This window comes from Vombatus ursinus, unplaced genomic scaffold, assembly GCF_900497805.2.
Source record: "Vombatus ursinus unplaced genomic scaffold, bare-nosed wombat genome assembly UNPS02014778.1, whole genome shotgun sequence".
NCBI classification, from domain to species: domain Eukaryota; kingdom Metazoa; phylum Chordata; class Mammalia; order Diprotodontia; family Vombatidae; genus Vombatus; species Vombatus ursinus.
Window position 1 is genome coordinate 29,890,732 of NW_020954556.1, and position 11,990 is coordinate 29,902,721.

The 11,990-nt window shown below is 36.8% G+C and overlaps 1 protein-coding gene across 2 annotated transcripts in view; it reads left to right on the plus strand.

The window, feature by feature from the left end:
• The window catches only part of PUS10 (pseudouridine synthase 10), an 81,858-nt gene that overhangs the window by 27,729 nt on the left and 42,139 nt on the right, over positions 1–11,990 (plus strand). For both annotated transcript variants that reach the window (XM_027865182.1, XM_027865183.1), the window contains exon 5: positions 9,416–9,450. In XM_027865182.1, the coding sequence (XP_027720983.1) occupies positions 9,416–9,450 (35 nt within the window). The remainder of the gene's footprint in view (positions 1–9,415; positions 9,451–11,990) is intronic.

An 11,990-nucleotide genomic window follows, 5' to 3' on the forward strand; every position in this document is an offset into this window, starting at 1 on the left:
AGACTGGAAACAGGAAAATCAGTCCAGGTAAAAGGTGATGAGCGCCTGATGGGGGCATTGTGAATAGAGAGGAAAACATAGGTTGAGAGACTAAAGGTATTAGGATCCATAGGATTTAGTAATTAATTAGCTGTGGAAAATGAAATGAGGGAGAAGGAAGAGTCCAAGATGACTCCAACTTTTTGAGCCTGGGTGAATAGAAGGACAGTAGTGTTATCAACAGAAGTGATTGATTTGAGAGGTGTGATAAGTTTGAGGTAGGGGAGATGATGAGTTCTCTTTTAGTCATATTGAGCATGAGATGGACATATTTAGCAGACAGTTCTAGTTGTGTGATTGGATATTCAGACTTGGGGTTTGAGGTGCTAACTGAAGCCATAAGATCAGATGAAATTGTCAAAGCAGCCTTTATAAAGAAGGAAGAGAAGTTGGCTTAGAAACGAAGCCTTGGAGTACAAGCTCTCTTGAATGAGAGGTGGAAACTGAACAATCTAACAAGTAGCAGAAACACTTTAATTCAGCAAACATTTATTAATTTTCTACTATAAGCAAGGCACTGGGGGACACAAAGACAAAAACAAAACGGTCTGTGCCTTTGTAGAGGTTACATTTTACAGAGGGAAATACAGCATACACACTAAATATACAGAAAGTAATTTCAAGAGAGGAAGAACATGCATGTCAGAAGACCATGAGTGGCATATGAGCTGTATTTTGAAGGAAGCTAGGGATTCTGGGAGGCACAGGTAGATTTCATACTTGAGGGGTCCAATTCTGCAAACACATGGATGAAATATAATGCATGGGGAGCGATGGCTAGCAAGCTAGTTGTTAGGAATGGAGAGTGTCAGAAAGGGAAGTGATACTGAATAAGATGGAAAATGTAAGTGAGAAGGTTATGAAGGTTAAATGCCAGGGAGGAGAAAATATCAATAAAGAGGGAATTGTTAAATATATTAGAGGACTAGGGAAAAAGAAAAGGCCTTTGGCTTTGGCAGTTAATGTGTTCTTGGTTTGGAAAAATAAATTTCAATAAATTGATGGGATTGGAAGCTGGATTTTAAAGGATTGAATAGTAGATGAGCGTGAACATTTCAAAATTGGGCTAACGCAGTGGATAAAGTGCCTGGGCTGGAGTCAGGAAGACTCATCTTCCTGAGTTCAAATCTGGCCTCAGACACTTCCTAGCTGTGTAACCTTGGGCAAGTCACTTAACCCTGTTTGCCTCAGTTTCCTCATCTATAAAATGAGCTGGGGAAGGAAATGACAAACCATTCCAGTATATTTGCCAAGAAAAGCCCCAAATGGGGTCAGCAATAGTTGGACACAACGAAAATGACTGAACAACAACAAACTTCTTCTACATGAACTCTCCTGATCCCCTCAGCTCCTAGTGTTCTTTACTCTCTCAAAAAATTTTTTCATACATGTTGTCCCTTTGACAGTATGTAAGTTCCACCAGGGCAAGTACTGTTTTATCTTTGTGTCTCCAGTATCTTGTACATTAATAAACTTAATAAATGCTTATTGATGAGTTGATTGATTGATAGGTACAGTGAGCCTCAGGGAAGTTAATTCAAAGGGAGTGAACAAAGCTGGAATTGGAACCCAAAACCTTCCTTTCTGAATCTAATGATCTTTCTATTATGGGATTAAGTGAAATAACCTGCCTCGTATCACATAAAAAGTAAATTGCAGATCCTCTGGCAGTCAGAAAAACGGTTGTTGAATGAATAAATAATATTTAATCAAATTTTGTTTTCTTAACATTGATTAGACTAGGTTGATGACCCTTCCAACTCTGAAATTCTCTGATTCTATTAGGAGTAATTACATTGCTTAATGTATAAACTGAGCTTTTTTTTAGTTCATTAAAGTACTTAAATACTCAAAAGGATATGTGATCTTATCAATTTGGATGTTTCCTCAAACCATGCAGATTGTTAGCTATCTGTGCATGCCCCTTCTTGTATGGTTCTTCTCCATGTTTTCCTGTCGGTTGGCCACATAGGCTCCGCCGGCATCTTTGTTTTTCTGTATAGTGATGGAATCAGAAGCCAGATTGAAAGGGGTTTAGAAGTGAGTGGGAGAGTTTTCAGAGGAAGAAATCCAAGCTATCAGTAGTCATATGGAAAAAAAAAAATGCCCTAAATCACTAATGATTAGAGAACTGCAAATTAAGACAGCCCTACGGTACTAATCCCAAAATCCTTCTCCCCCCCTTCAGATTGGCAAAGATGACATAAAGGGAAAATGGCAAATGCTGCAAGGGCTGTGGAAGAAAACAGGTACATTAATGCCCTATTGGTGGAACTGTGAACTGGTCCAGCCATTCTGGAAAACAATTTGGAACTATGTCCCAAAAGCTATTAAACTAAATATCTTTTGTCCCAGTGTTATCACTACTATTGCTATATCCTAAAGAAATCAGAGAAAGAGGAAAAGGACAAAAATATTTTTAGCATTTTGTGATAGCAGGGAATTGGAAACTGAGGGGGGTGACCATAAATTGGGGAATGGTTGAACACTTTACAGTAAGTGAATGTGGTGGAAGGCTACTGTACTGTAAGAAATAATAAAGGGGATGGTTTAGAGAAACCTGGAAAGACTTGTATGAATTGATGAAGAGTAAAGTGAGCAGAATCAGCATTACAATTTATATAATAGCACCAATATTGTAAAGACAAACAACTTTGAAGGACAACTCTCATCAGTACAACAACCAACCACAGGAGGTAGATCAGGAGGTCGAAAATAACCCTAAACAAAGATTAGGATTCTAAGGAGTCCTTTTATAGGCAAAATTATATAAGAGACAGAAGTAATTTTTGATATACAAAACATCCTCTTAGTCTAAAAATGTTGAACAGATTTAAATGGAATCATAATCTCATACATCCCCCCAGGAAACAAACCTAGCTAAACAGACTCTATAGGTAAACTAAGTCAGGTTACAGATTAAACTACGTTTTGAGGGTTCACAGTGGGCTGGTTGAAAGAAGATTTACATACCTCAAAGATAACTATGGAGTCAGGAGCCAAGGGACTTCCTTCACAAATACTAAATCAGTAAATCACCCTGGGAAGCTTAAAACTCCCCTTTGGCTTCTTATCTGAGGAATGTCAAAAAGGCTTCCCCTAATATTATCATTCCATGAGTCAGGTTTTAACTAGGCTTCAGTTAGCCAGATGTTCTTGGAGGGATGGCATTATAAAAGGTTTAAAAGGTAGAATTTGAACCTAGGTCTTCTGTGCCTGAGTCCATTATCCTAACTATCTAGCTATTACTGATAAGCTACTGTTCTAGCTATCTAACTACTACTAATATCTAGGTCCTTGAGAGCAAGTACTGTCTTACTTTGCTATTTAAAGGATGTTTCAGACTTGGGTTTATATGTCTTAAATGTGTTTTAATAGATTGACTCCAACTTTTTTGCTTGTTTTTCAGTTGTGTCCAACTCTTTGTGATCCCATTTGGGGTTTTCTTGCCAAAGATACTGGAGTGGTTTGCCATTTCCTTCTCCAACTCATTTTATAGATGAGGAAACTGAGGCAAACAGGGTTAAGTAACTTGCCCAGGGTCTCACAGCTAGTGTCTGAGGCTAGATTTGAACTCAGGAAGATCAGTCTTCCTGACCCCAAGCACTGTTCCCGTTGTGCCACCTAGGTGCTCCAGCTGTTATGTACTTCATAGTTATTGTGGAAGGGATTTACCTTTCTGTTATTGTCTCTTGGATCTTACTACAGCTGTGCAAAATGTTCTTGATTTTTGTGGATTTACTTCTACTAGTACTAGTACTACTACAGAAATAATTATCTCAATTTCTTTGCTAATTCTCTAGCACTTTAAATGAAACCAGCATGTCATCAACAAATAGAAATTGCTTCCTGTTTACTTGTATTTATGCCTTTAATTTTTTTTATTTTGTCTTATTGTTATTGCTTTACTCCTCTGTTTATTGAGAAAGCTTCTAGTATTTACCCATTGCAAATAATGCTAACTTTTGTTCCATATTTTAAAATTTATAATCTAATTATGATCTCATTATTAATAGCATAATTATTAGCTACTCATGATTCTTATATAATTGGATATTAAATTTTAAAAATTTAAAAGACTTCTATGCTTACGTTTAGTGGGACTTTTAGCGTAAATGAATGTTGCATTTTGGCAGATATTTTTCTGCACCTATAAATATATTAATGGTTTTGGGTGTTTGGGTTTTTTATTTGATTAATTATGTTGTATTCCTAGTATTGAAGCATCCCTATCTTTCTGGTTTAAATCTAAATTGATTATAATGAATAATTTTGGGGGTCTTTTTGCTTAGGTTTTTTTAAAAATGGAAATGATAACTCATTATAGATAGTGGTTGGTGGTATTCTCTCTGCTTTACCTCTCCTTGGATTAGGTATTCAGAAGACTGTATTTCATAAAAGGAGTTTGGTAGGATGCTTTCTCAACTTTGAGAATAATTTATCATAGCCATGAATTACTCTTTAAATATTAAATAGAATCTACCTGTAAGTCCATCTGGATCAGGGTAGTTCCCCATTTGGTAGTTCCTTAAGTAAAGAATTTTTAGAATGGAAAGAATCTGGATATGTTTGTAGATAGAAGGCAAGGACTTGGTGGGTGAAGACAAATTAAAGATCCGAGACAGGTAATATAAATCAAGGGACAGACTCCCAGAGGTGATTGGAAAAAATTTAGGCAAGGGCACAAGCAGAGGGGTTAGCCTTGACATAGAGAAGCCATTTTCCAAAATGGAGCACAGGAAGAAAGAACAAGTGATGCTACTGAGGGGATTTGAGGTGTGGAATTAGTGAGATGAAGGAGCTCAGAGCGGATGATGTTTGCTTTGTGAATAAAGTATAAAGTGAGATTCTCTGCTAAGGAGGAGGCACGGAGAAGTTAATAAAAGAAGGTTTAGAACAACTGCTATGAGGAATGTGAGAGCAGAGGTGTCAAATGATTACATGGCCCAAACCAGATTAAAATGTCATTGAAAAATATTTAACAAAATAAATAAAAATACAATGAAACATAGATAACATTACACTTTAAAACTCAATGTTTGGGTTGTATGGTTCTTTATGTATAAATTAGTGGCTCCCATTTCTATTTGATTTCGATAACCACTATGATAGAGCATCAATTAGGAAAGAGTCAAAGGATTGCAATGTAGTAATGAGAGTTTAGTTGAGATTAGATACCATCAATTCATACCTCAATTGGACACAGTCAGCATAGTTATGATTATCTCCATCTGCATTCATTAGAATGTCATTAAGGGTGAAGTAAACCTTATCAAAGTTAGTGTTTGGAAAGGGATTAGTGGCAACAATACTGGAGGCAGGGGATTTAAAGGTAGAGGGCAGTGTTAAATTGGGCCCAATAGCTATGGGGTCAAGATTTCTAAGGGAGATCAGTAAAGACCATGTACAGGTAATGGAATAGGAAAGTAGAGAGTGATAGGAAACCATAATGAGGGCAAAGGCCATATTTAGAAGATTTGAGGTCCTGACATATGGAAAGAGAATAGGTTTTGGTGAGAGGAATTTCAGAGTACTTAAATCATGAATGTCAAACATTTACAGGTAATGGTAAATTTTAATTTGTCCTTCCAAATCTTTCCTCAAGAATTCTCTCTCCCTGCTGGCCGTGGAGTCAGGAGGACCTGAGTTCAAATCCGACCTCAGACACATAACACTCGCTAGCTGTCTGACTCTGGGCAAGTCACTTAACCCCAATTGCCTCATATAAAAAAAAAATGAAAAACAAAACAAAACAAAACAAAAAAAGAATTCTCTCTCCCAACCCTCTCCCATCCTCTCATTTTCTTTATGATATTGTTTTACTCTTCATTTCTTCCAGAAATTCTAGTTAACTTTGTTGGCAAGCTGTATTTTTGTTTGAGGCTTTGCTTGTAGATGTTGTGTAGTTATTCCTTTCTTCTGGTTTTTGTCTTAGACATTCTTGCCTGGCTTCCTAATGGTTCTTATCATTGGTGTCTTTTTTGTTGACTCATTCTTCCAGCCTTCTTTCCTGAATTGAGTCTTTGTGCTAGACTGTGTACATTTCTGAAGGAAATGTTATAGTCTTGTTTGGTGCCCATCTGTCTTTGCAATCCTGCAGTTGCTTTCTTCAGGTACTGAGTGCTGTGTTCCTCAGGCAGCTCGGGGCAGCTCAGACCAGGTTGCCATGAACTTTCAACACACTTGTAAGCCTAATCTAGAGCATGACCCGATCGCTGCTCTCCTGTTCTAAGCTTTATGGGCTCTGGTTTGGGTTTGGGCAACACAGCTGCATACTTGGTCATGCTCGGAGCTCCAGTAAACAGCTGCTGACCCTAGCCCTTGTCATCTCATTGGAACCCTCTGCCAGTTTAGAGCTACAGAAATCCAGGATTGCCTCTGGGCCATGCACCTTGTCCTAGTTGCTCATCTGCAGGCCTCAGCCCTGGTCGGTGAGCTGAGACGCTGCTCTAGGGTCAGAGTGACTGCCTTGGTACATAGCAGAAGGCTTCAGCCCCATCTGTGCTGGATCTGCATCCTTGGTCCAGTGTCAAAGCAACACAGCTGCTGCCTTATCTCTGTTATATATTGGTACAGCCCAGTGTGCTTAGTAGAATGTTTTATGTGGACTTCTTGACTAGACCTGCTCCTCACTGCCCAGAGGCCTCTGGCTATCCTTGTGCTGACTTGATCTGGAAAAATAACCTACTGTGGTTTCTCCTTGGATTTATCTAACTTGACTAAGCCTGGTGTTCTTCAGTCTTTGGAGTAGTTGTGGGAGAGGGTTGGGCTATACTGCCTCTTCTTACTCAACCGTCTTTGGCAGCCTCCAACTCATACTTTTTCCCCCAAATGTATATCTTATTCTTCCTGTGGCTTGTTTCGTGAATTAATGAATTCCTATAAGTTTATAGAAACCAAGCAGGTAAATTTCTCAGATATTGAAATAAATGGATCCCCAGTCTCATTAATTTAGAAGTAACTTAAAAAGATGCATTTCACAACTCATCCATGCCTGTTTATCCTGTAATACTCATTCCCTCCCATTGCCAGTGAAACCGAGTAGCCAAGACTCCTATTCACTGAGTGCTTCCCTGAAGCACAGAGTTGGCCAAGAGGTTCCTGCGACTGCCACAAGGTACTGTAGGGGCAAGGTTTATGTATGCTTAGGGTGAAATGGGAATTATCCTACCTGCACCTGCACAGACATTATGGTTACATTATAACCACATTGAGAATAGGATGCTTGGTAAGAAGGGGAGAGGTCGGGAACTTGTATTTTGGGACCAATAGTGGAATGGTTTAGTATTGGGCAAAAATGAATGAGCTGGATGGTAGTGGGGGGGGGGTGTCTCAAACACTCCCAAGATTGGCAGTCTCATCAAGGCTGGAAAGCAGCCTTTCTTCTGTTTGGTTTGTTTTTAACCTGTATTTCACACACTCTCTGGGGTACACACACTCTAATTTAGACTCTCCTGGACTAGATAACATGATGAGAGAGCTCTTGAAATCAGTTTTAGGCCAAAATAAGTTTCCCATCTTGAATACTGGTCAGTGATACAGAGGATACATGTTTTGTCTACACTATCAGTATATACTGCATTATCACACTATTATTAGTTGTGCTTACATGTTAAGCTTTGGGCAGAACAGTAATACAATGGCATTGAAATTCTGATTTTAAGTATTTTGCTATAACCTCATATTAGTTTGGATTTTTGGGGGTGGTATTTGTTTGTTTTTGATCTGTATCTGCGTTTTCATCAATGTAGGGAAATTTCAACATTGAAACTCCTTCCACTGATGTAGCTTGGCAGCCCATCTAGAATTTAGAATTTAGAGAGTTGCCTGGGGACACCAAGCAGTTATTTGCCCCGGGTTATACAGCTTGTATGTGTCATAGACAAAACTTGATAAAGTCACAAATTTCACACTGAGGGAGAGTTCAGAGTTTGTCCAGCTCTATTTCCTCTTTTTACATGTGATGAAACTGAGGCCCAAGAAAGTGAAATGACTTTCCAAGATCAACACAGAGCAGAGCCCAGGTCCTACAATTCCAAATCCAAAATTCTTTCCATGTCACCAACTTGCCTTCCCTAGTCAAAGCTGGCCCCTTTAATCTCTCTCTCTCTCTCTTTTTGAGGTATTTGAGATTAAGTGACTTGCCCAGGGTCACACAGCTAGTAAGTGTCTGAGGCCACATTCGAACTCAGGTCCTCTTGATTCCAGGGCTGATGCTCCTAGCTGCCCTTGGCCCCTTTAATCCATTGTCATGTATAGTACCTTTCATCTAAGCTTTCAGAACTAAGGCAGATAATCTTGACCCCTTGTACCATGAGTAATGTGGGATAGTAGATAAAGGGTAAGTCTTGCAACCAGAAAGTCTTAGGTTCATATCCTGTCTCGTATACTTGGTAGCTATGTGGCCATGAGCAAATTACTTAACCTATCTGATCTTCCCTTTTCTCATCTGTAAAATAGGGGTAATACCTGTCATACCTACCTCATATTGTGTCTCAAATAATAAAATGTATATAAAACATAGCATTTATATTAGTTATAAATTCAAGTGATCTATCTTAAGTAGTAAGAAACAAATAAAATAGCAGATGATAAAACTATTCAGTGTCTTTAATCTGTAGCTAGTTGCTCTCATAGGACTCTTTAGTTTGCTCATATGTATTTGAGTTAAGTGTTTTACCTGTATGTTTCATTTTACTTATATACATACATATGTACGTGTGGTCATAGATTGTAACCTTGCTTGGTGTTGGGTAGATGGTCTTTAGGAGTTCTGTGGCCAGAAAATTCATTACTTGCTTGCCAATCTAGTGATGAGCATAATGATGTGGTTCATATGTGTGCATGTGTAGGAAATACATGCATATATAAAATGCATGGTATTTAGTGTGAAGTTTAGGATAGACGTTTCACTGAACTGAGTAAGATTTCTCAAGTTTTCAATATTCCCTTCAAAAATGTAACTTTTAAAAAATTGACTTCCCAAATGTTTGCCCTATGTGAAAGGAGAATAGCTACTTATTTGTGTCTTCAGGTCAAACTTAGTTTGGGACTCCCCTTGTAAATTAGGAAAATACATTAAAAATAAATGTGTGATTTCATTGATTCTTATGCATCATTAGTGGGAAATCCGTAGGAGTGGAGGGGATACCCCCTGTTTAATTCTAGACTCACTGCAAACCAAATGATGTTTGAATGTCTTTCTTGTATTTACTGAGAGTGAGTTTACTGCTAAATTTTTAAATGCTAACTCCTCTAAAAAGAGGAGTTTTATTAGCAAATTAGTTTAGGTATTCAGTGATGGTGTTGAAACTTATTTTCACTGAACATTTTTTCCTTTTCCTTTTCTTTCTGGGTGTGACTAAACTGCCTACAGCATGCTGCATGGTTGCTGGTAAAACAGGAAATGGGGTGAGTAATTTGAGTAGGGATTTTTTACAATCTTTTAAATACAGACTACCTGTTTTTTTTTAAAGTACTTTTACTCTGTTTCTCTTCTGTAGGGTGGCTTCACTAGCCATTAGAGCAACTGAATGCAAAGAAAAACTTGTGATCATTTGGGTTCATTGTGTTATCTTTCTCTAGTCAGTTCCTTTACAGAGCAGAAGCATACTCATTCATACTGATAGCTCATTAAATCTTTGCAGCTTTAGCATGAATGTTAATAGATTTGCTAGCACACATGCTAGGCAACCACATTACATAATATAGTTTGATGAGATATTTTGACAAGAGAAATTTTGTTTTCATCATTTGGGAAAATTCATGGTACGTTTGTGAGTGTGCTAGAAATTATAAAAATCTTAGTTCCATCATATGTGCTCTAACTAGGTTTTTGAAAGTGGATTTAGAATAACTGCTGGAGTTTTGGTTAGTAATCATTTATTATAATAATAGTAAGCATTTATTATAATAAAATAATTTGCTGATAAATTTTTTAAAGCAAAATGAGAAGAATTTTTCACTTGAGTCATTTTAAAAGTAAAGATAAAAAGAGAGTTCAGGATTTTTTACTTGATATTTGTGGTAATGAATAAATTTTGTAGTCTCAGAACATAAAATTTTCAAACCAGTAGAGATGCACAGTGTGTTGATTCCAAATACTAAGTAACGTATTAAGGTATAATGTATTTTGACTGAGTTTGGTGATGTATTTTTAAAATAATTCACATTGTTTTATTCAGGTTTTCATCAGAATTATTAATACACATCTATTCTGTTTAGCTTTATGTTGGTTTTTATTTTATATTAACCAAATTTATTATTACATCTAAGACAAATTTTATAATATATACCTGAGGGGGGCAGCTAGGTGGCACAGTGAATAGAGCACCGGCCCTGAAGTCAGGAGGACCTGAGTTTAAATCCGGCCTCAGACCAAACACTTGACACTTACTAGCTGTGTGACCCTGGGCAAGTCACTTAACTCCAATTGCCTTAAAAAAAATTTTAATTATAATATATACCTGAATTATTAACAGGACTATTATTTATCTGAGAATCCAGAAGGCAAATTCATTTTTCTGTTTAAAATTTATTAAATATCTACATTATGTTAGCTGTAGTAATAAGAACTTAGAACCACTACATGAAAGGTGTTAGATTCTTCTATCTAATTTAAATGATTTTGGGGAAATCACTCCTTTTTTTCCCTTATATCTTCATCTGGAAAATGGTACAGCCATTTGTCAAAGACTTCAGGTTATTATATAGCACATTAGTACTAATGGTTCATAGATAAGGCCAAATCATAATCCTTATATTTGTTCTTAAACTTTGAGAATGTTTTTTAGCCTGTTCAGGTCATAAGTTCAATTTAAAAAACATTAAGCATCTAATATGTTCAAAGGTCCTGTGCTGAATCCTGAGGGTGTAAAGACAGAAATAGAAAATAGGCCTTTCCCTCAAGGGGCTTACATTCTATTTTTAAACTGTTTCTGAATTTGCATTTGCCCCATGTTGATTTTGTTGTTCTCCTTCAAAGAGTTTAAAGTAAATGTAGCAGTAAAAGATTTGAATTCTCCTAAAGAACTATAAACTAGATTGGTACAGAATGCCAAAGTTCTTCCCCAGTGTCAGGAGTTCCATGCAAAAGTAATCCAGAGGCACTACTGTTAAAGAATTAATTCAGAAATCTAAATGAAATTAGTTGAATTGAAATTTTTAGACCAAATTTGTCCCCATATAAATCCCTTTAGAATAATTAAGATTCAATTTTCAAAACTTCATAAACCTGGAATTTTTGTTAAATATTTATTTTGTAGTAAGGAAAAATACATCAGAAATATTTCAGCCTTTTCCCATGGCTTCTTGTCATGGAGAGGAAGAAATACATCCAGTAGCCAGTTCTTAGAGAATTGAGACTCTTTAGAATTATTTGAAATATTAGAGATTTTGTTGTATGACCATATTCTTTTAGAACTGTAATGAATAACCACCTAAACATTTTGAAGAACTGCTTCTTGTTCATACTTTAGAGTAATCTAGAAGATAAACCATTTAAAATTGTATGTTCTGTGTGTCGCCTGTTTCTCCTATTCTTCAGAATATATTTGACATTTAAGTTAATCCATGCATTTCCCATTTATTAATATTCTTCTCAAAGGAACATTGAAATGTGAAAATAAAATTACCTATCATATTGCTATAATGATTATTTCCAGAAATAGGAATGCTGTAGGAAATTTTTTTTATCCATTTGGTGTTTCCTATTGGATTGTTAAACCAGTCTCCTTTGAAAATCATGGATCTCATTGCAGAGGTTCCTGTAATGTTTTGAGTCTTACATAGTGTTATTTGCACCAGCAGGACCTCAACAAGGAATCCTTATTTCATTTGACTTTGCATAAGCAAGGAAATTCAGTTGGCTCTCCATTCCACTTCATTAGTATATTAACATATTTTACACACACACACACACACACACACACACACACACACACACACACACA